The 23,538-nt window shown below is 45.0% G+C and overlaps 1 non-coding gene and 1 gene segment (V, D, J or C); both read right to left on the bottom strand.

Annotated features, from left to right (window-relative positions):
* Nucleotides 1-2,942: 2,942 nt before the first annotated feature.
* Nucleotides 2,943-3,502, bottom strand: LOC119961602. The segment is given in 2 exon segments: nt 2,943-3,337; nt 3,457-3,502. Coding segments are annotated over 2 exon segments (441 nt in total).
* An 8,320-nt stretch (nt 3,503-11,822) lies between these two features.
* Nucleotides 11,823-11,894, bottom strand: trnad-guc. Its single transcript has one exon. It is a non-coding gene; the product is annotated as a tRNA-Asp (tRNA).
* Between the last annotated feature and the right edge of the window lie 11,644 nt (nt 11,895-23,538).

Below are 23,538 nucleotides of genomic sequence, written 5' to 3' on the forward strand. Positions count from 1 at the left end.
GGATTGTATTCTCTGCAATTCAAAAGAATGAGGGGGGGGGGGGTCTCATAGAAACTAATAAAATTCTAAAATGACTAGACAGGCTAGATGCAAAACGGATGTTCCCGATGGTGTACAGAACCAGGGGGTACAGTCTGTGGATACGGGTAGAACACTTAGGACAGACATTATGAGAAATATTTTCACCCAGAGCGTGGTCACCCTGTAGAATTATTTACCACACAAATGAGTTGAATACTAACATGTTTTCAAGAAGCAGTTAGATATGGCACTCGGCGACGGGGCTCAAATTATATTGGCGGAGTAAGGAACAGGATACTGAATTGGGTGTTGAGCCACGATCATAATGATTGCAGGAACAGGGTCGAAGGGCGGAATGATCTCCTCCTTTTCCTGTTTACTATGTTTCTATGTCTCTATCTTTGTTTGTCAGGAATTCCAACCCACTTATAAAGACCTATCGTCTTCCTAACTCCTGAAGCTCAGATATTATTTTTTGTGAACTAAAAATTGCTTAATTTTTATTTTTCGTTTCGGCATTGGTAGTAAGGACAGTATTTGATGTCCATCTCTAACTAGCCCGTCACCTGAATGGCTTGCTAGAATATTGAAATGAAATGGATATCGCTTATTGTCACAAGTAGGCTTCAAATGAAGTTACTGTGAAAAGCCCCTATCGAGGGAAGCGTAGAGTCAACGAGATTTATGCGCCTCTGGAGTCATATGACCATCAATGATCTGATGTCACAGTTGCTAGTTATACGCTGTTCAGATTGAACGCGCCTGGCTTGATATTCAGAGAAGAAGGAAAGATTTTACATTATTAATTCACAGATTATCAAGGAATGACAAAGAATAATGAGTTTAAAAAATGGAGACAGGCGATGATTTCTCTAAATAACTTAGATGACTATGTGGGGGATAGTGTCAGTAAGTTTGCGGATGACACAAAGATAGGCCGGGTGGTTAACAGTGAGGCTCAGCGTGATGGGTTACAGGAAGATATAGGCGGGATGGTCAAATGGGAAGAAAGTGGCAAGTGGAATTTATTCCTGAAAAGTGAGAGATGTTACACTTTGGAAGAAGCAATTTGACAAGGAAATATTCAATGAATGGCGCCACACTGAAAAATCCTGAGATAAATAAACCTTGACATGTTTGTAAATAGATCTCTGAAGGCAAGGGGACAGGTTAATAGGGTGGTGAAAAAGGCACATGGTACACTTGCCTTTATCAATCATGCCACAGATTACAAAAGCAAGGATGTAATGTTGGAGTTATATAGAATCTTGATGAGGCCATAGATGGAGTACTCTGTGTATTTCTGGTCACCACGTTATAGGAAGGATGTGGTTGCACTGGAAGGGGTGCAGAGGCGAGTCACCAGGATGTTGCCTGGGTGGAACATTTAAGTTCTGAAGTGCGGTTGGATAGACTTGGGTTGTTTTTACTGGAGTCTGAGGGGGGGGGGGGGGGCATATCGAGGTGTACAAGATTCTGAGGGGCATGGACAAGGTGGACAGGGAACAGCTGTTCCCCTTGGGTGAATGTTCGGTTACGCCGGGACACACGTTCAAAGTGAGGGGCGGGAGGTTCAGGGGGACTTGAGGAACAGCTTTTTTTCCCCCAGAGGGTTGAAGAGGGGAGGGGGTAGCCTCACATCCTTTAAAACGTACCTTCATGAGCACTTCGCATGTCTTAACACTCGAGGCTATGGGCCAAGTGCTGGCAAATGGGATTTGGATTGGCAGATCAGATGCCTTTAATGAGGCGGTGCGGACTCGATGGGCCTAAGCGCCTTTTCTGCACATTATTTTTCTATGATTCTGTGAACTCTGCTGTCCAAGGACATGCTCTCCGAGGTGCGAAATATAGATCGTCTCCCCATTGAACTGCTGATCCAACCAATGACATGCAGTGAAAAACGGCTACAATCTTTCCAATAAAACAGGGCCGGTGAGGCGTGTCAGAGGGAGAACAGCCCCATTTAGGGATCCTGTTTGTTGAACTTGCCCAATCGCTGAATTATTTGTTGTCATTTCCATGCATTTTACACGGGAAAGATGTTTACTGGAAGGACAGGCCGACTTATGAAAGAGTCAGATTCTGGACCGATGCAAAGAAATCGAGTCAACGGTCCCGAATATGCTTCCGGTTCAGAATCCGCACATTGAAAGTTCCAGACAGTCTCTCACGCGCCTAAAACGAAGCAGAAATTCTGACTGTTACTGAGAGTCACAGCGATGTTCTCAACAAAATGCATCACTCAACAAGGAAAGATCAGGAACACTGGCTCAATTGTGTTAGTTGATTTCAACACCGCGCTATATTGAAATCAATCTGCATTAGCTGTTGGATCACTTGAATTTACTGCTTTTTTCCTTTTGCCTTTTTCCGTGCCTGTTTATAACATTGAACAAGCCTATCCCGGGCTCCCCTCTCAGTTTCCTGTAGCCTTTGGCCCCGGTCGGTTCACATATTTTATTTAAACGGAGTGTGTTCCTGCGTCAGAGACAGTGTATACACAATGAGCAGAAGTCGCACGATAGTGACCCCAGGATAGTGTGGCCCCATTGTCTATTGAGCTTCAGAATATTTCCTTAGCGCTGGTATGGTTTCTGTTGCCGTGAAGAATCCAGGGTTTCCTGATGATAATTTACAGACCAGGATTAGTATGATACTGGCTGTAGCGGCGCCCTGCGTGTTTTCCTTTCAACTCATGTCCCAGATCGCCACCAACTGGCCTCACAGAGTCACAGGGAAGAGAGGCGGGAGAATCCGGATGCGCGGCAGCATATGATTAAAGCCAGGGCGAATTCCCATGTGATTGTCTGATGATCTGTCTGTCATCTTCAATTCTGCAGTTTGGGTTTTCAGCCGCTCCTGGGAACAGTTTGATTGGCGGTTGGTTTGGTTTCCTCTCGTTTAACCTTGTGGCTGCGTCAACCTAACAACCGCGTCAGAAAGGGGCTGCTGTCTGCAGTGAAAGATAGTTTTTGTACAGGGCAGAGCCTGTTTCCTATCACTGTGAGTCTCAGAGCGCAGTAATAAACGGCAGCGTCAGCCAGCTGCAGACCTGAGATGGTTAAACTGGTGAATTTATTCGATGTCTGGAGCTCGGCAGAGAAACGACTTTTAGCAAAATCTGCTTTATCTTCAGCACTCCCGGAGTCTTTCCACAATATAAACTCAGGATGGGAGTCTGCACGCTGCTGGTACCAGTATAAAGTGTAATAGCCCGCTGTGGTATCATATCTACAGGTAAGAGTCAACTCTTCTCCTTCTGTCTTAACATCCGAGGACAGCGGCTGGGTGACAGAATCTCCATGACTCAGATCTGAAAAATAAAACAAGGTCAAACAGAAGAAACGATCGGACCCAGGACTGTTGTAAATCCATTTTAAGCCATATGTAAAAAATGAGAGAATATATGAAATGTGTTTGGTCCACAATTACCTGTTAGAAGCGCTCCGCACACAACCCAGATGCTGAGTAGTCGCATTGTCGCTGTCAGCTCTGAAAAAAGGAATTTGGATGTTTAACGTCTTCTACCCAAAGCCCGCCCTCAACTATCTGGTGCCCTATCTCAGGCTGCTCTTACCTCACTTCCTGATGTCCCCAATGGCAGAGTGAACCGGCGGGGTGATGCTCTATCTGCCAGTGATGACAGAAATACAGTGGATTTTAGTGGGTAGAAGTCCGCTTTACATAATGGATGGTGAAAATGAAACCAGTGTTTATTTTGATTCGTTCGTGGGATGTGGCAGCCGGTGGCTGCACCAGCATTTATTGCCCACCCCTGAGGGCATTTAAGAGTCAATCACATTGCTGTGGGTCTGGAGGTATATGTAGGCCAGACCAGGTAAGGACACCAAATATCGTCCATAAAGGATGTTTGAGAATCAGACAAATTTTTACGACAATTGACAATGGTTTCATGGTCATCTTAATCTGCCGTGCCGGGATTCGAACTCGGGTCATCAAAGAATGACTCTGGTCCCTGGATTACCAGCCCGGCGACACGGGGCGGCACGGTGGCATAGCGGATAGCACTGCTGCCTCGCAGCCCCTGGGGACCAGGTTCCATTCCCGGCTTGGGTCACTGTCTCCCCGTGTGTGCGTGGGTTTCCTCCGGGTGCACCGGTTTCCTCCCAAAGTGCAAAGATGTGCAGGTTAGGTGGATTCGCTATGCTAAATTGCCCCTTAAGTATCCAAAAGGTTAGGTGGAGTTACATTGGAGTTTTGGGCTTCAATATATACTCCTTCCAAGGGCAGCTGCAGAATCGATGGGCCGAATGGCCTCTTTTTGCACTGTACATTCTATGACCCTGTGACAATACCACTACGCCACTTCCTCCTCTTTTCTGTTTCCTGCAACAGTCAAACACGGGATTATTCCTGGCTTTGGTTTCCTCGGGATCACTCGGTTTCTGACAGTTAGTTACTCCACCAGCCGTGACTAGAGTGAGGTTTCTCTCATGAATCACTGAGCCAATTAGTTCACCATGTTTATATATATTTTTGGCTTGGCAGACGACCCAGCAGTCGGTCCTATGACGCAACGGCAGCGTCTCGAGAAACTCCTTATTCAAGTCCAACACGAGGACCTGTTGCCTCCGGAAGGAGAGCGGTTCAACGGCTTCATATTTGCTCTGGAATCCTTTGCTAATATCCCCGAAAGAAGAAATGTGTGTGAACATACGCTTGTCTTTCACTTTAGAGCAACGGCACGAATTGTCACTGCACAAGCAACTGAACATTCTTAAAGAATAAACGTTTCCAACTAATGTAGGCAGGATGTCGTTCAATTGCTCCTTCTGTTTAAAATGATTAGTTTAAATCTGTTTCGTTATCCTTTATTCACTGAGCCATGGCCCTCAGATTTTGGATTAGCTTTATGAGTGAATACCGTCAGCGCTTGTCAGAAATTCTACATTGCTCTGTTCGAACCACGGGAGCAAAGACCAAAGAGCTGGTTCACAGCGTCTATGGGACGTACAAAGCAAGAGAAAAGCAAATTACTGCGGATGCTGGAAACTTTGACAAAGAGCCATTGGACTCGAAACGTTAGCTCTTTTCTCTCCCTACAGATGCTGCCAGACTTGCTGGGATTTTCCAGCATTTTCCCATTCGTTCGACGTATAAAGCAAGTTCTCCTTAATTTAAATTAATCGAAGCGGCCCAGGAAGACCTTTCAGTGCCACGTCCAATCTTAGTAGAAATAGAGATGGTGCCCAAGAGTGAAATAATTCAGGAACCCCGTCTCAAAGTGGGTTTACAGTTTTATTCTCACATCCTTTTCCACATCAGACAAACCTTCTCTCGCTCTCTCTGCGCTTTCACCAATATCAGGCTCAAATCCTTAGATATGCAAATGTTTCTGTGATGAGTATTGCCCTCCCTAATGTTTTCAAACCATTGAGGTAAGTTGAGTTCAACCATTCAACCTACGTTTGTTTCAAAATGCATGGGGTCGCAATGAGCTTGCGTGTAGGTGCTGTGATCCATGAGTGATATTGTGATCTGACGCCCTCTGGTGGACATCGGATAAATGTTCTGATGTTGGCGGACAGAAGAGGCGAGAATCCGTGGTTACTTGTCCGTTGGACTTGATTGTTTCGGTGTGTGGCATGCTGGATTCTTGCCGGTCTGAATAAATATGCCGGGCATAAAATTGGATTTTAAATCGTTAACCTACGTTTTGGAAGAAGGAAAGTAAAACGATTGTGGGTGAAACGTGGAAACTGGCGACGGGGACGGACAATAGGGGGAAATAAATTGAAATACAGAGAAACAATTAAGGTTCCACAGCTGCATTTGTGAAGATTATTTTTAATATATTGCGAATTCAAATATCAAGTGTTATAATTCTGCGAGTGAACCTCGACAGCTATTGTTGCGTTTTGTGTTTATTGCGGTTCGAGAAAGACTCCTCTAGCTCTCACGCCGCAGATTGAATTATTGCTTCTGTTTACCAGTGTGCGACGCCCACTGCTGCCCAGTAACTGGAATTGTCACTGTGGGGTTTGTCCGGGACTCATGGCACGGAAATACACGGCAATGCCAGATATCAGCTCTGTGATTTTGTTTGTTTTGCGAAATACAGAAGAGAATCGATCAGTGAAATCGGGGTTCCAGTTGGTTCTCCCCCAATAGATATAACGCATATACCCTGGAGGGTGTTATTGAATCATGAAATCACATAACTTACTCTGCAGAAGGAGGCCTGCACCGGCCGTTGGAAAGAGCACCCTACCCAAGCCCACACATCCACCCTATCCCCGTAATCCATCAGACCCATCCCTTTTTGACCATAGGGGCAATTTCGCCTGGCCAATCCACCTAACCTGCACATCTTTGGACTGTGGGAGGAAACCAAGAGCACCCGGAGGAAACCCACACAGACACGGGGAGAAGGTGCAGACCCGCACAGTGACCCAAGCCGGGAATCGAACCTGGGAGCCTGGAGCTGTGAAGAAACAGTGCCAACCATTGAGCTACCTTGCCGCCAATGGCAGGGGTGTTCACTCTAAAAGAACGCAGAACAATTAGAAGAATTTGATTTAAGATGCAGTTTAGGTTGATATTTCTTTCCTTTTCCAACGTCATTTTAGCAGCCCATCATTCCAATGTGTCTTGTTGGCTCTAATGTGATATGGAAAAATAGAACATTTGGGGAGGAGGAGGCCATTGTTACCTGCCGCACCAATCATTATGAGTCATCAAGCTCGAGAGCCTAATCCCGCATAGCCCCATATACTTTGACCCCCTATGCCCTAAATCCTGTATAGAACTGTTTTTGAAAACATACAAAGTTTGGGCCTCAACTTCTTCCTGTGGTAATAAATCCCACAAGCTGATCACTCTCTGGGTGAAGAAATGTCTCCTCGCCTCTGTCCAGAATTGACTGCCCCACATCCTCAGACTGTGACTCCTGGTTCTGGACACATCCAATATCGGTAATATCCTTCCTGCAACTACCCTGTCCAGTCCTGTTCGAAATTTACAAGTTTATCTGAGGTCTCCCTCATTCTTCTGAACTCCAGCGAAAACAATCATATTCTGCATACTCCTGTACTAACACAAATGTTAGTAATAATCATTATTTCACCAGCAGCATCATCATCAACATGAAAGCAACTAGATAGCAGGAGAAATGGACTGACTGGATTTAGACTGGGAAGAAAATATTGATTTAAAAGTGAAACAATGATCAGTGAGATCGTTCCACGTGACGGCTCTATGTGTAACTCTGCAGTCCGGGTAGCCACTGATATAGCAAAACTATCGAACCCTATTCCAGTGAACCGCTGATCCAACAATGCCAAGCATTGAACTAAGGGAGTACCCTGTCCATTAAGAACGTGCAGGCAAGACAGTATCATATGCTGTAGTCAGGGCAACATCAGGCAAAGATCTCATACAGAGCTTTGATATATAAATAGCTTAAATTAATAAGAACGTTCCCACCGAACATTATATAATTATCCCGGCCCCTCTGTAAGAGCTGTGGTCCTTTCACATTGATTCCGTATGGAGGAATGCGGGGTCAACAGAGGCGTGTCAGGATTAGTGAATTATCCAATATTGAATGCAATCTGTATTACTGACCTCGGAGAAAACTGGGGATGAATCTATGGTCAGCTGCGATGGAATAGTTCTGAGCTAATGTTCAAAGAACTAGAATAATCATCTTAATAATAACCTTTATTGTTTCAAGTAGGCTTACACTGCAATTAAGTTACTGTGAAATGTGGCCACTAGTCGCCACATTCCGGCGCATGTTCGGGTACACTGAGGGAGAATTCCGAATGTCCAATTCACCTAACTATCCATTATCTGAAAAGTTCAAATTAAAGATGGAAGAAGAAATCGTATTAACTTCTGGGGAACTGGTGGAGACTATTTGCGAGAAAAATCATGCAGTCATGGGAAGGCATTAAGGGGAGGGGGATGAATAAAAGCACCATAGAACGATTGGTAATGTTTTGTTCATTTTTGTTCGTGTAAATCGCACAGTAATATTACTGCGGGTACGAAAACAGAAAATGATGGAAAATCTCGGCAGGTCTGACAGCCTCTGTGGAGGGAGAATGGAGCGACCTTTCGAGTCTGGGTGATTCTGTCAAAGCTGGAGACAACTGAAAATTGGGTCAGAATTATATTGTTGTGATGGAGGGGCTTGGAGCGTGGGTATGATGGAGCTGAAGCGACAGGTGGAGATTAATAAATATATCAGGGACAGAAAGTCAAATGGCATGTAAATGGTGGTTTTAATGGCTACAGGTGCCGTTAGTGGCACATTAAGTGATCAGAATGTGTCAATGGGATAACAGGGGTAAGCAGTGTGTAAAGGACATCAAGGGTAGAGATGGCCCTCGTGACGTAGGGTGGGGAGGCGAGACAATTGTCAGGTAAAAGTGGATCGATGAAACATATGAAAATAAACTGATGAAAATAAAAATGATGTGAAGGTGGAGGAGACAGTTCACAGTCTGAAATTGCTGAACTCAAAGTTAGTCCGGAAGGCTGTGAATTATATTACTGCGGAAGTGGTTATTCGCTGGACTTATAGAGGGCTGTGCTTTGTTGCTATTTTACGATGGTCCCTCACTATGACCCTCACTGTGCAGGCTGTGTCTTATACTCGGCATGTGTCTTGTACTCGGTATGTGAGCGCCCTCTGCTGAGCATCAACTGTAAATGTCAATGTGCGGTTGTTGTTAGGGATCCAGTATATCAGCAGCACTGTGGGCTGCAGGGCGGATAAATATAATGCACTGCCAGAGATCAGGGTGACCGTGTTGCCAATCATTAGCTTGGCAATCTTGGCAGTTTTATCGAAAAAGCTGAAAAGCGATCACTGATGAAGATGTGTCTGAATAGTTTCCCTCCCAGAACATGAAGCAGATAATACGGAGGGTGCTCGGCGATCTGACTGTACCAGTACGCAAACGGATCAGAATCGCTTGTTTTCAAAGTGCAGGTTAGTGTGATATTACTTCCCTCTTCAACCGTTATTTTGGCAGCCGACTGCTCCACTGTGTCTTGAAGACTCCATTCTGACATTAAATAGAGGGAAAACAACAACAGTATCAGTCTCATATTTACCTACTTAAACATCATCAGCAGCATTATTATTATTTTGTCAATAATAACCTCTGGGTTAGAGCAATGAGCCGTGCGGGTTCTGAAGTGTTACTGGGACTTACTGAAAAATGATATAGCGATGAAGATCAGAGCGAGACGGTACCTCATGGTCCTTCCTGAGACTGTAACTGTGCAGAGAGAGAAATCCTCTGCCAGAGACAGAAATACAGCTCCCATCCCCCTGCATTTCTGATCCAGTGAGGGGAACGGAGTAGCCAATATCGCAATCGGGTCAGAGCAGCAAACGGAAGCTATGGGCGGGGAGGCCGCAGACTCAATATTGAGTGCAGTGTGTGGTGACTCGCAGCTGCACTCGGGACTGACGGAGCGGAAATAGCGACAGTTGTATCTCCAGACGTCTGAGACAATCTTGCCCCTATTCACTGTTCAAATGGCTGCAAAGAAATGTACAGTAAAAGGATGAAGGAATACAAATAACAGGAAGTTCGAAAGTTGAATGAGGCCCTTCGGCCTATCCCTCCTGTACCGTATGAGGTATTTATCCAATTCGTCTTTCAGCCTAACCCCACCCGCATTTTTCACATAGCCCGCCATTCCCCCTTTCCAAGATATAAACAATTCCCTTTTCAAAGTTACATGCAAATGTATTCCTGCCAGCCTTTTATGGCAGTCAATCCTAGATTTGAACACATCTCATTTGAATCAGGAAATCTAACATCTGAGGGGCAGCAGCATGGTGGTTAGCATAAATGCTTCACAGCTCCAGGGTCCCAGGTTCGATTCCCGGCTGGGTCACTGTCTGTGTGGAGTCTGCACGTCCTCCCCGTGTCTGCGTGGGTTTCCTCCGAATGCTCCGGTTTCCTCCCACAGTCCAAAGATGTGCGGGTGCTAAATTGCCCGTAGTGTCCTAATAAAAGTAAGGGGGGGGGGGGGTTGTTGGGTTACGGGTATAGGGTGGATACGTGGGTTTGAGTAGGGTGATCATGGCTCGGCACAACATCGAGGGCCGAAGGGCCTGTTCTGTGCTGTACTGTTCTATCTCTCGGTCTTTTTCCTAATAATTAGGGGCTGGTTTGGCACAGGGGTAAGTAGCTGACTTTTAAAGCAGACCGAGGCAGGCCAGCCGTGCGGGTTCAATTCCCATACCAGCCTTCCCGAACAGGCGCTAGAATGTGGTGACTAGGGGATTTTCACAGTAACTTCATTTGAAGCCTACTTGTGACAATAAGCGATCTTCATTTTCATTCGAGATGCTTGGGCTATGATTTTAGTGGAAACAGTCCCACAGCGATCCCTGAGTAAGTCTTTCCCTTAATTGATTTGATATAAGAAAAACAATCTCACTTTCTCTTCACAGTTCTCCTTTGTGAAGTCTCCCATTCCTGATACAATTCTGGCGTATCTCCTCCACACCTTCTCGCATGTCTTCTAATTTGTTTCGAAATACTAGTTTTACCCCTGTGTAAACATCATTTATATTTTGAAGCACAAACCTCAATATGATTAAAGATTGTGACTCACAAGCTCCAATTTTGATTTCTAGGAGAAAGTATTTGACATTCTTCTCTTGAAATGTAAATTAATTGGCACCAAATCCATCCAATGGCCTCATTCAAGTCCGGATTGATCTGAATCCTCCAGCAGGGGTAGTGAAATTGCAATATGATCATCAGAAAGTCACGTATGGCCACGTCAACGCCAATAGGGATGGTATCCTGAGTGAGGTCACAATGGGTCTGGCCTCCTGCAGTGTACGGGTGGAACAATGAGCTATAAAGAGTCCGGGTCCCCCTCTCTCCTTCTCAATCTCTGACTCATTTCATTCCCGTTCACTCAGAGAGATTCGGTCAGACATGTTTCTGGTAATACTGACGGCGCTGTTGCATCGTAAGTACAGGGTTATGCTCACCAGGGTAATTTAGCAGATTGATGTAAGAGTATTTGATGATAGTTGGGGAGAAGATCTATACTGGCGCCGGTTTAGTTCAGTTGGTTGGAAAGCTCGTTCGTTGTGCAAGAGAAAGACCAATAGCGCAGGATTAATTCCCATACCGGCTGAGGTTATTCATGAGGAACCTGCCTTCTCAACTGTCCCTTCACGGAGGTGTGGTGATCCTCGTGTTAAATAGCCACCATTCGGCTCTCCCTGAGTGTAACCTATGACAATCTGGGACGATGGCGACTTTATTAGTAATCTTTATGGTCACAAAGTAGGCTTACATTAACACTGCAATGAAGTTAATGTGAAAAGCCTCTAGTCGCCACACCCCGGCACCTGCTCGGGCACATAGAACAGTACAGCACAGAACAGGCCCTTCGGCCCTCGATGTTGTGCCGAGCATCGAGTCTGCACCAACCCACATTAACCCTCACTTCCACCCTATCCACGTAACCCAATAACCCTACTCAAACCCACCCTATACCCGTAACCCAACAAACCCCCCTTAACCTCACTTTTTAGGACACTACGGGCAATTTAGCATGGCCAATCCACCTAACCTGCACATCTTTGGACTGTGGACTGTGGGAGGAAACCGGAGCACCCGGAGGAAAGCCACGCACACACGAGGATGACGTGCAGACTCCGCACAGACAGTGACCCAGCCGGGAATCGAATCTGGGACCCTGGAGCTGTGAAGCATTTATGCTAATCACCATGCTACCGTGCTGCCCACAAAAGGATTGCTGTCTTTTTGCAGTGGAGGTACAAACTCCCCGTCGGGGAATTGAACCCCGGTCACCCGCGTGACAGGCGGGGATACTAACCACTATACTAACGAGGAACTGCACATTGACGGATAATTCAGAACGTCCAAATTACCTGTCGATATATATGGTGGAGGGCTTGTTAAATGGGAATTTATACACACATGCTGATAGACACAAGTCTCGATTGATTCTCTTTAACATGGTGCTCTTATATTCATTCACTTTCACAGGTGGATTGTGTGCAGTTCGCGTAACTCAATCTCCGGTTTCCTTAACTGTGTCAGAAGGAGGTTCGGCGCAGTTAGACTGTGAATATACAGAGCAGCTTATATTCACCATGCAATGGTATCTACAGAAACAGACACAGCCTCCAAAATGGATGATTAGCAATGTGGTAACACTGAAAACAGATGAAATCTCTGGACGATATCTGGCAGCTGCTGACGAGTCTACAAAGTCTGGTTACCTCAATATGAGCAGCCTCAGTGTGGAGGACGAAGCGGTCTATTACTGTGCAGAGAGGCACAGCGTCAAATAAAAGCCAAGAGCTCGTACAAAAACCTCAGCGAGTACTTACTTCTCGGATAATGAATTGTGATGCCTCATTGCCCTTGTCCAATTCAAGAGCGATCCGGCCGCGGGATTCCTGGGACCTAGCGCTCTGCCCCCAGTTACACATTTCAGTAAATATCAGGGAGCTTACCCCGAATATTTATGCACCAACGGAGGTCGAAATCAACCAACAGATATGGAATGAGTCTAACTGTGCAGTCCGGGCTGTTCTTCCAGACAGTTAACTCAAATCGACCCAGGGGGGGCGTGGGTCTGTGTCAGTCATTGCTGTAAGAAAACACAGAATGAGGTTGAAAATGCACTATGAAATAGATAATTATTCGGAAAACACTGACTCAGGTAACATCACGACCATTATCCGAAAATACCGCAGATTGTGTCTGATGGATGCTCGGACAGAAGAATAACGGAAATGTAAACGTCGTCTGTTATTATGAAATGAAATTTGAAAATCGCTTATTGTCACGAGTAGGCTTCAATGAAGTTACTGTGAAAAGCCCCTAGTCGCCACATTTCGGCGCCTGTTCGGGGAGGCTGGTACGGGAATTGAACCGCGCTGCTAGCCTGCCTTGGTCTGCTTTCAAAGCCAGCGATTTAGCCCTGTGCTAAACCAGCCAGATCGGGAAAGAATTCACTGATTGGCCGACTGGGGGACAGGCTGCAAACTGTAGATCCCCTCCATTGACTTTCTGTAAGGCTTTATTTCCTGCATTGTGTCTCCGCTGTACAGACATATGCGGCAGTGTCTGTCACGGAGTCTCACTAACATCCAGGTCGCTGTGCTTCTCTCAGCTAAAATGAACTGAGTTGTGATCCTGTCCTGATTGCTGATACCCCTCGCCAGGTGCTGACGTTTTCAGTCAGGGTGTTGTCTGTACCATTGCCGGTTATTTCTCTTTACTGTAGTGGAACATGTCAACGATGTTGTAGCTCCCTCGGTCACAACCGCTGACTCGGGAGGCTGTGATGCATCTGCACTGTCAAAAGTGTTTGAGAACCATATGTAGATATGCAATAATTTCAGAAAATTAATATGATATACAGCATTTTTAATTCATTAATGGGATATTGGCGTCGATGGTTAGGGCACCATGTATTCCCCATCCCTAGCAGCCCCTCAGACAGTGGCGATGAGCTGACTTCTTGAACCGCTGTAGTCCCTGAGGTGTCGGTACACCCACTGTGCTGTTACGGATGGAGTTCCAGCATGTTTCCCCAGCGAAAGGGAAGAAACGGCGATAGATTTCCAAGCCAGGGCGGTGAGTAAATTAGACAGGACCCTGCAGGTGGTGGGGTTCTCAGCTATCTGTTGCTCTTGTCCTTCTAGACGGCAGTGGTCGTAGGATTGAAAATTTCTGTCCAAGGAACCTTGCTGGTGCATTTTGTAGATGGTACATATTGCTGCCACTGTTTGTAGGTGGTGGTAGGTTTGAATGTTTGTGGAAGGGGGAGCTATCAAGCGGGGTGCTTTGTCCTGGATAGTGTCAAGCTTCTTGAATTGAAATTCAATTTGCTAATATGACCATCTGACCAACCTGCCGATATCCTCCGGTAATCTAGTTCCCTCCTTGCTATTTACCACATCACCAATTTTGATGTTTTCTGCCACAATTCACATTCGTCCAGAGAAAAGGGAGCGAACGTTTCGAGTCTGGATGACTCTTTGTCAAAGCTTTGTTAAACCACTTGAAGCTGTTCTCACAACACCGAAATGGATCGAAACATTTCAGAGCCTACGCATGAATAACAGCTAAAGTGGATCACATGGGCCTTCGAAGACGCTCCATCATTCAAAAAGCTCATGGTTGATCTTTCTTACATACACCATCGAGCACTGTTCCCAAATCCCTCATGTCCCTTACGTTCACGAATCTATTGAGACTGTCATAGAATCATTAAATTCCTTCAGCGCAGAAGGAGGCCATTCAGCCCATCGAGAAAGCACGTACCCTCCGAAAGAGCATCTCACCTAGTGTCAACCTCCCCCCCCCCCCAACTCTATCCCCGTAACCTAACCTTTTGGCCACTAAGGGGCAATTTAGCATGGCCAATCCGCCGACCGTGCGATATCTTTGGACTGTGAGAGGCAGCCGGAGCACCCGGTAGGAGGAAACCCAGGCAGGCACGGGGAGAAAGTGCAAACTTCACACCGAGGCCGGAATTGAACCCGGGTCCATGGCGCTGTGAGGCAGCTGCGCTAAACACGGTGAAGAAATTCAGCTAACGACTACTCAATGAGGTAGTGAATAATAATAAGTGGGGTTAGACCGAATGTCTGTCCTTTAACAGAGCTAATCGATGAGACTGGACGGATAGATAATAGTTAGTGTCCTGTTATCAGTGCCAGTCTCCCATTCTGAAAGCTGTTTGCAGATCCGGATAAGTCATACAAAGAGGGATTTGCAGAGAATGACACACTTTCGGCCTCGCCGAAAGAGATCATTTGGGGCGAGTTGGTCTTCATTAGTTTGTTGATAGCACCAGTTCACCATCCACATCACAGATCTGATTCAGTGAGTGGAGGTAAGAGTGTCTGGCCGATTCTTGTATGGACGGTCTACGCCTTTGTAACAGTGCGGGGGTCATCACACAGAGATATACGGCAGCGTCAGAGACAGGGCCCCCGGCGATAGTTAAAGGAACAATTTCCTTGCCTTGGTGAAAATCAGCAGAAAATCGCCCAGAGAACTTTGGAGACTGATCCACCTGCCCTTTGCCGTACCTCCTCAGTAAATATCTCGGAGATTCCTCGGAATACTGGTTGTACCAGGAGAGCATCTGGCTACTGTATTATACTGTGTAACTGCAGTTCAATGTTGCCGTCTGTCCTTCCAGAAGCTTTAAGACTGGCGGGTCTTGGGAAAACTGAATCTTGGCCACTGGTTCCTGCAACAAGATATAGAATGGGTCAGAAATCTGGGCGTAAATATAACCCATGAAACACACACTGAGGATTTCAGATCAGACTCACAGGGCAGCAAGACCATTATTATCAGTAAAGCACACAGGGAGCACATGGTTCCTGATTGGACAGTAAACACCGGCATTGTTTAAAATATGTTGCTGCTTCTAGCCTCATATCAAAGCGGAAACTCAGATCAGAGGCAGGGTTATTGGGAAATTGTGGGGCGTTTCTCGGTGCTGCGATTGGCTGCTCTCTCTGATCTGACGTCAGCTGTTGACGAATCACTGTTGAGGAATAAATACAGCTGGCTTTCCCCAATCATACCACATCCATGATTATGCTTTTCCGTCCTCCCTCACTTGCTGTCTCATATTACCAGTCATTCTGTCTCTTTCTCGCTTCAGCTCACTTTACTTAGAAATTAAAATATAGACAGATGGACAGACGGACAGACGAATAGATATATAGATAGATAGATAGATAGATAGACAGACAGACAGATAGATAGATAGATAGATAGATAGATAGATAGATAGATAGATAGATAGATAGATAGATAGATAGATAGATAGATAGATAGATAATAGATAGATAGATAGATAGATAGATAGATAGATAGATAGATAGATAGATAGATAGATAGATAGATAGATAGATAGATAGATAGATAGATAGATGATCGATGATAGATAGATAGATGATAGATAGGATAGATAGATAGATAGATAGTATATAGATAGATAGATGGATAGATAGATGATAGACAGATAGATAGATAGATGATAGACTAGATAGATAGAGATAGATAGATAGATAGATAGATAGATAGATAAGATAGATAGATAGATAGATAGATAGATAGATAGCTAGATAGATAGATAGATAGATAAGATAGATAGATAGATAGATAGATAGATGATAGATAGATAGATTAGATAGATAGATAGATAGTAGATAGATAGATAGATAGATAGATAATAGACTAGATAGTAATAGATAGATAGATAGGATAGATAGATAGATAGATAGAATAGATAGATAGATAGATAGATAGATAGATAGATAGATAGATAGATAGAGATAGTAGATAGATAGATAGATAGATAGATAGATAGATAGATATGATAGATAGATAGATAGATAGATAGTAGTAGATAGAGATAGATAGATAGATAGATAGATAGATAGATAGATAGATAGATAGATAGATAGATAGATAGATGGATGGAGATGGATGGATGGATGGATGGATGGATGGATGGATGGATGGAGGATGGATGGATGGATGGATGGATGGATGGATGGATGGATGGATGGATGGATGGATGGATGGATGGGAAAGATGGATGGATGGATGGATGGAGATGATGGATGGATGGAGATGGATGGATGGATGGATGATGGATGGATAGATAGATAGAGAGATAGATAGATAGATAGATAGATAGATAGATAGATAGATAGATAGATAGATAGATAGATAGATAGATAGATAGATGATAGATAGATAGATAGATAGATAGATAGATAGATAGATAGATAGATAGATAGATAGATAGATAGATAGATAGATAGATAGATACAGACAGAGGGACGGATCGGATGATAGTCGATAGATACTAAATAGCCGCATAATCAATGTCCGCTCTAGAAATGACGACTTGGGAATTTGAAGAAACCATCCTGAGGCCACGTCCTGAACACTTTACTGTTGAGTGTCCAGATGTTTTCACCTCTCTCCCTTCTGTATTCAATAGTGCTATATGACCCACAGGTGAAGAGATAGTAGACAATAAATTGAAGCACCTCGATCTGAAACACAATCACTATTCTGGAAATGGGTTTTTCAGGTTTTAACTCAAAATATCTAGTCATCACTTTTAAATCATACAGAACACACCGAGGCCATTCTATCCATTACACGCGAGTCGTTCTCTCTTGAAGGATTTTTTTCACTTATTCTTAATCTGCAGCCTGCATTCAATATATCTCATATTTTTTTTAATTCAAATTTTTCTGTTGAAATATTTACACACTTGTCTCTGAAAATTAATTCTCGATCAAGTCTCCATTATAGTTTAACATGGATCATGTGCTAGTGGACGTGGAAGGGCTGCGGTTGTAGGGTGGACGATTTAGTAGCTCGCTGAGAGAAGTGGTTCAATCCTCTCTGCCTGGACTGAAGCTATTGTCGGATGGCGATTAATGATATGTAAGCAGATAATAGGAATGTAGACTAAAGGAGAAAGAAACAGCATGAAATACACAGAGGAGCAACAGAGAGACAGATAAATGGCGAACGAAGATATACAGATACTTTTCTTTCACTTGCTACATTTGCATTTTGATCTTGCCAAAGCAAATGCTGTCGCAGTGAATAGTTGTCAACTCTGCACGTCCACAATTCTCATGAGGACTTTGCCGTGATGGAATTGGTGAGCGAGAACATGTGAGAGTCAATGCATGGAACAGCGTTGCAAGAATAAATTGACCCCAGTTACTACGTTGATTTTGGACTCAGAATATGGAAAGAAGCATGTGTCCCAATATACACAGATCTTCCGGAAGCAATGAGACTGACAACGAACAGCCACTGTACTGGTAACTTCAGAGAGCAAGAGAAGAATGAGAGACACTCGTCAGTGTATAGATATATCTCAGAGAGAGGAAGAACAGTGTTCAGTGTACAAATACCTCCCTGAGATAGAGGACTGAGAGACACAGTCAGTGTACCGATGTCTCTTTGAGCGAGTGGGCTAAGAGATGCCAGTCAGTAAACGGACATCTCCCTGAGAGAGTGCACTGAGAGACAGCAGGCATTGTACAGATAGCTCCTTAAGAGAGACAACAGTCAGTGTATCGATATGTCCTTGAGAGACACCAGGAAGTTCATAGATGGGCAGCACGGCATCACAGTGGTTAGCACTGTTGATTCACAGTGTCAGGGTCCCACGCTCGATTCACAACTTGGTCACTGTCTGTGCGGAGTCTGCACGCCCCCCCCCCCATGTCTGCGTGGATTTCTTCTGGGTGCTCCACTTTCCTCCCACAAGTCCCGAAAGACGTGCTGTTAGGTGAATTGGACATTCTGAATTCTCCCTCAGTGTCCCTGAACAGGAGCCGGAGTGTGGCGATTAGAGGCTTTTCACAGAAACTTCATTGCAGTGTTAAGGTAAGCCTCCTTGTGGCAATAATGAAGATCATTATTATATCTCCTTGAGAGAGATAGGACTGAGAGACACCAGACATTGTACAGATGTATCCTTGAGAGAGAGGATGGATAGACACCAGTCAATGTCCAGACATCTCCTTGATGAGAGACGGCGGAGAGACACCAGTTAATAATTAAAGTGCTTGGGAGTGTGTCGTGCTTTGAGATGGATAGAAAACTGGTGAGCAAACAAGAAGCCAAAAGTTGAATAAATGGGTCTGATTGGCAGGGAGTGACTAGTGTGGTACCGCATGGATCTGTGCTAGGACCCCAACTCATCACATTATTTATTAATGATTTGGACGAGGGAACTAAATGCATTATCTCCACATTTGCAGATGACACAAAGTTGGATGGGACAGTGAGCTGTGAGCAGGACGCAGAGATGCTCAGCAGGATTTGGACAGGCTGAGTGAGTGGGGCATATGTATGACAGATTAACTATAATGTGGATAATGTAAGGTATCGTTTCGGTAGCAAAAATAGTAAATCAGATATTATTGGCAACGGGTGTAAATTGATGAGAGTAGGATACTCAGGGAGACATGGTGCCTCGGGCATCAGTCACTGATAAGTCAGCGCGCATATACAGCAGGCAGGTAGTTCATAAGCACCAATTTCACCAATCCAGATCACAGATCTGATTCAGTGAGTGGAGGTAAGAGTGTTCTGGCCGGTTCTTGTATGGACTGTCTACGCCTTTGAACAGTGCGGGGGTCATCACACAGAGCTATACGGCAGCGTCAGAGACAGGGGTCCCCGGCGATTGTTAAAGGAACAGTTTCCTTGCCTTGGTGAAAATCAGCAGAAAATCGTCCTGAGAACTTTGGAAACTGATCCCACTGCCACCTTGCCGTACATCCTCAGTAAATATCTCGGAGATTCACCGTGGTACTGGATGTACCAGAAGAGCGTCTTGCCACTGTATTTTACTGTGTAACCGCAGTTCAATGTTGCCGTCTGTCCTTCCAGAACCTTAATAACGACAGGATTTGACCACAGGAATAGAGATGTTTTGTTGGAACTGTATAGAGCATTGCTGAGACCACACCTGGAGTAATGTGTGCTGTTCTGGTCCCCTTATCTGACGAAGGATGTTTTTGCTATCCAGGGAGAGCAGGGTAGGTTTAATAGGATGACTTATGGGATGGCGGGAATGTCTTATAAGGAGAAACTACGGCGAATAGGATTATATTCATTGGAGTTCAGAAGAGTGAGACGGGATCTCATGGTAACTTCAGAAATTCGAACAGGACTACACAGGGTAGCTCCAGGGTCCAGAACTCGGGGACATAGTTCGAGGATAAGGGACAAACATTTTAGGACAGAGGTGAGGATACATTTCTTCACCAGAGAGTGGTGAATCTGTGGAATTCATTCCCACAGAAATTATTGAGGTCAGGACGTTGTGTAATTTCTTGAAAGAGTTGGATGTCGCTCTTCGGGTTAAAGGGATCAAGGGATTGGGGGGGGGGGGGATCAGGATATTGAGCTTGATGATCAGCCTTGATCATAATGAATGGCGAAAGAGGCTCGAAGGGCTGACTGGCCTCCTCCTGATTCTCCTTTTTATGCATGTTTCTATGAAATACTCTTTGAATCAGCACACAACTGCATAACATAAACGCTCAATGGTGGGACAGTCTCGGTTACTTGGACAATGATCACTGTTCAGCTTTTTGCGCAGCAGTCGCTGCACTCCCTAGTTCCTCACTCTGATACTGTGTTATGACCGTCAGTATCTCTGATCAAAGCGCCTATCTAATGGCAGTTACAGGGAGAACCACTGCAGTAACATTCTCCGCAGTCACCCTTCCCGCAGGTTCTGTTGGCTGTTCTCTATTGGTCCTCCCGGCCTGTCGTGTGTTATTGAGAGATTGCTCCAGCTGCTCCGGAAACGTAACTCGGAGAGAGGTTTTTGTACAGTGAATGCCGGGTTGTGTATCAGTGTGCGGCTCAGTCAGCCAGTAATAAACAGCGGCATCAGCGTTTCTCTGTGTTTTCAAGACGCAATCGCCGAGGTTTGTCGGCAGTGTCAGTATTCAGTTTAAATCGACCGTTACGGGTTCGCCGGCGATGCTGCCCTTATAATCCATTCCAGTCATGGCCGGGTTCTGTTTTACCAATGCATGGCGTAAAAACTTGACACCTCATAGCTGCAGTTCTAGCCGCACGGATCCCCTCTCTGGACACTTTTCTGGCGGGGGATTGAAGCACCCGGTCCGAGAGACATCGGCCTGCGAAAAATTAAGTAAAATAACAACCGCTTTGTGTTATTTGGTGCAACTTCAGGACCTACACGTTAGCATCGCCAGAATAAGGGGCAAATATTAACTGCACAATGCAGTACATCACTGCAATTAAAGTATCAAATCTCAGGAAGAAACGGGACACAGGTCAGATCACAAAAAAGAATAAAGTGGGAAAATATTGAAATGTCGGCTGATTATGTCAGTGGCGTCCACTGATAGACTCAGTCACGTGGTTTTTGCTGCGCTATATTCAGATGACAACATCCACTTAACAGATTTAAATGTAAGGTATAACGACAAGCAAGGTGGTACGCTGGTGGAAGATCTTCGACCCCCTCTGACTATACATTGTTGAGGTGTTGTCATGTACATAAACGATTTTGACAGCTTTGTACAGGTTCAGCAGGTCTCTGTGAGTCTCAGTGCTCAGTAATTCAGCGCGGAGTCAGTCAGTTGTGCCTTAGTGACTTTCAGCGGGACGGTCCGACCAGATTCATGGAGCTTCGCTGAAAAGCGGTTCTCTGGAATGCCCTCCATTTTCTCGCTGTATCTGTTCCTCTGCAACAAGTACTCCAAGGAGCAGCTGGGATACTGACGGTACCAGAACAGGTAAGGAACGTCGCTGCTTGGAGATGTGAAATTACAGACAATTTCATGTCACCTCTTTCATTGATGATGGTGTCAGCTGGTGTCTCTGTGAAACCGAATCTCCTCGGCAATACTCTGTAAGTGGACCAGAGTGGCATTAAATTAAACATGTCGCTCCATACCTCACTCCCAACACGTACCTGGGAATTAAATCAGAAGTGTTAAGCAGAAAGACATTCCCCACGGAACGTGACTCAAGGAGGAGGGATTTGATCTAACAACAAAAAGCCCTTTGAACAACTTCCGTAGGATACATCGGGTCAGCTGCGGGCAGTGCGGGAAATGTCTACTTTCCAGATGGTTTTCAGCGTTAAGTTCAGTCGGTCCAAATCTTTGTTTCTGCACTTAGAATCAAGGTGTGGATATTTCTGTGGTTCTCTGTACTGACCTCTTAAAATAAAGTATGAGATAGATGTGAAACGCAGAGTACATAGCATTCGAACTTACCAGTTAAGACAGCAGCAGCTGCAATGATAAGGAAAAGTAACAGTGAACATGTTCACACAGAGATGATGGAGGGTTTGAAGAGGCTTCTTCCACCTGAAAGTTTGCACTCAAGAACCGGATGGAGGTTGACTTCATATCCAGCCTCTTTGCGGATTGGCTAGTTCTTGACAGACATTAGGGGATAACCAACCCATCCATTATTCTTCCAAATATATCCAATCAACTCGCAGTTTCTGTGCTCTCCGATTCATGACGTCAGATTTGAGAGGGGCAAGCAGTGAAATTGAATCTGAAATTCGCACCGAGTGTAAATTGTTTTATTCGAAATTGGTTATTCTTGGATCCGCCCTGTTGAGTAGAAGGCGATGAACTTCCACAGGAGGGCCTGCTTCTTAAATAATTCTAAAAGTGTTCTCTCACATCTCGGAACTGATTGTGCAGAAAGCCCACGGTTCGCCAATGCAGATATCCATGTCTGTGAAATATTAATGTGACATTATTTATTAACAGTAATATCTCTGCTGTATCCTCTGCTGTTGTATATTTGTCACGGAATGGATGCTGTGAATATCAATCTTCACACCGACAGTGTTACTCTGACCAGACGACACGCAAATAGTTTCAGTTCACCAACGCAATTTATTCAAGCTATAGAAGGGAGCTAAACACCCACAAGGTGATGTATCAGCTCCCCGATCATAGAGAATACAGAACAATTATAGTTTTCATATATTCAGTTAATTAACATACACCAACAGAAATAATACCGTGGCACAGTGGGTAGCACTGCAGCCTCACAGCGCCAGGGACCCGGGTTCAATTCCGGCCCTTGGGAATTGTAACCTGTGTGGAGTTTTCATATTCTGTGTGGGCTTCCTTCGGTGTTCCGGTTTTCTCCCATAGATGAGCAAGGTTAGTGTGGTTACAGCGCGGGCGATTGGTTCGATTCTAAGTATCCCTGCAGACTCGATAGGCCGAATGGCCTCTTTCTGCATTGTTGGGATTCTATGACACAAACGGCAGATGACATCCTTCCTTTGTTTCACGATTCTAGCCAGTCAGAGCAAGCTCTTTCATTTCTGATTAATAATAATAAGTTAGAGGGCGAGGGTAGAGGGTGAAATGTTTCTCTCACAGCGAGAAACGAGGACTGCAGCGAAGGCACTGAACCATGATTGCTCAGTGAAGGGTTATACGCAGCACAGGTATGTGGTGTACAGTCCGATTAGCACAACGGAATGATTTAAACTGTGTTCCACGATTTAAAAAGTAAAACTGACCACGGATTACTGCCCTTATTCAGACACTAAGGGTACTGCTCACGACGGGGATTGGCTGATTTTAGAAACAGATACGAACTGTCAACCAATCAGTATCACTGGTGTGAAACAAACTCACTCAACCCTCACCTGTTCCGCCCCGCAAGTCCGCCCTGACTACCATCCGCGCTTCTCTACCCTCATCTCTCTTTGTGCATCGTCAGGTGCAGATACTAACATGCGCACACTCAGACACACACACATACACAAAGAAATACAGGCACAATCACACGCACACACCCGAAGCACAGATACACGTATAGACAGGCACGCACACATTTTCTCACACACTGAGACACCCATACCTGGACACAAAAACAGACACACATACATGCACACAAACACAGACAAACAAGCACGGAC

Source organism: Scyliorhinus canicula, unplaced genomic scaffold (genome assembly GCF_902713615.1).
Source record: "Scyliorhinus canicula unplaced genomic scaffold, sScyCan1.1, whole genome shotgun sequence".
Taxonomy (NCBI): Eukaryota; Metazoa; Chordata; class Chondrichthyes; order Carcharhiniformes; family Scyliorhinidae; genus Scyliorhinus; species Scyliorhinus canicula.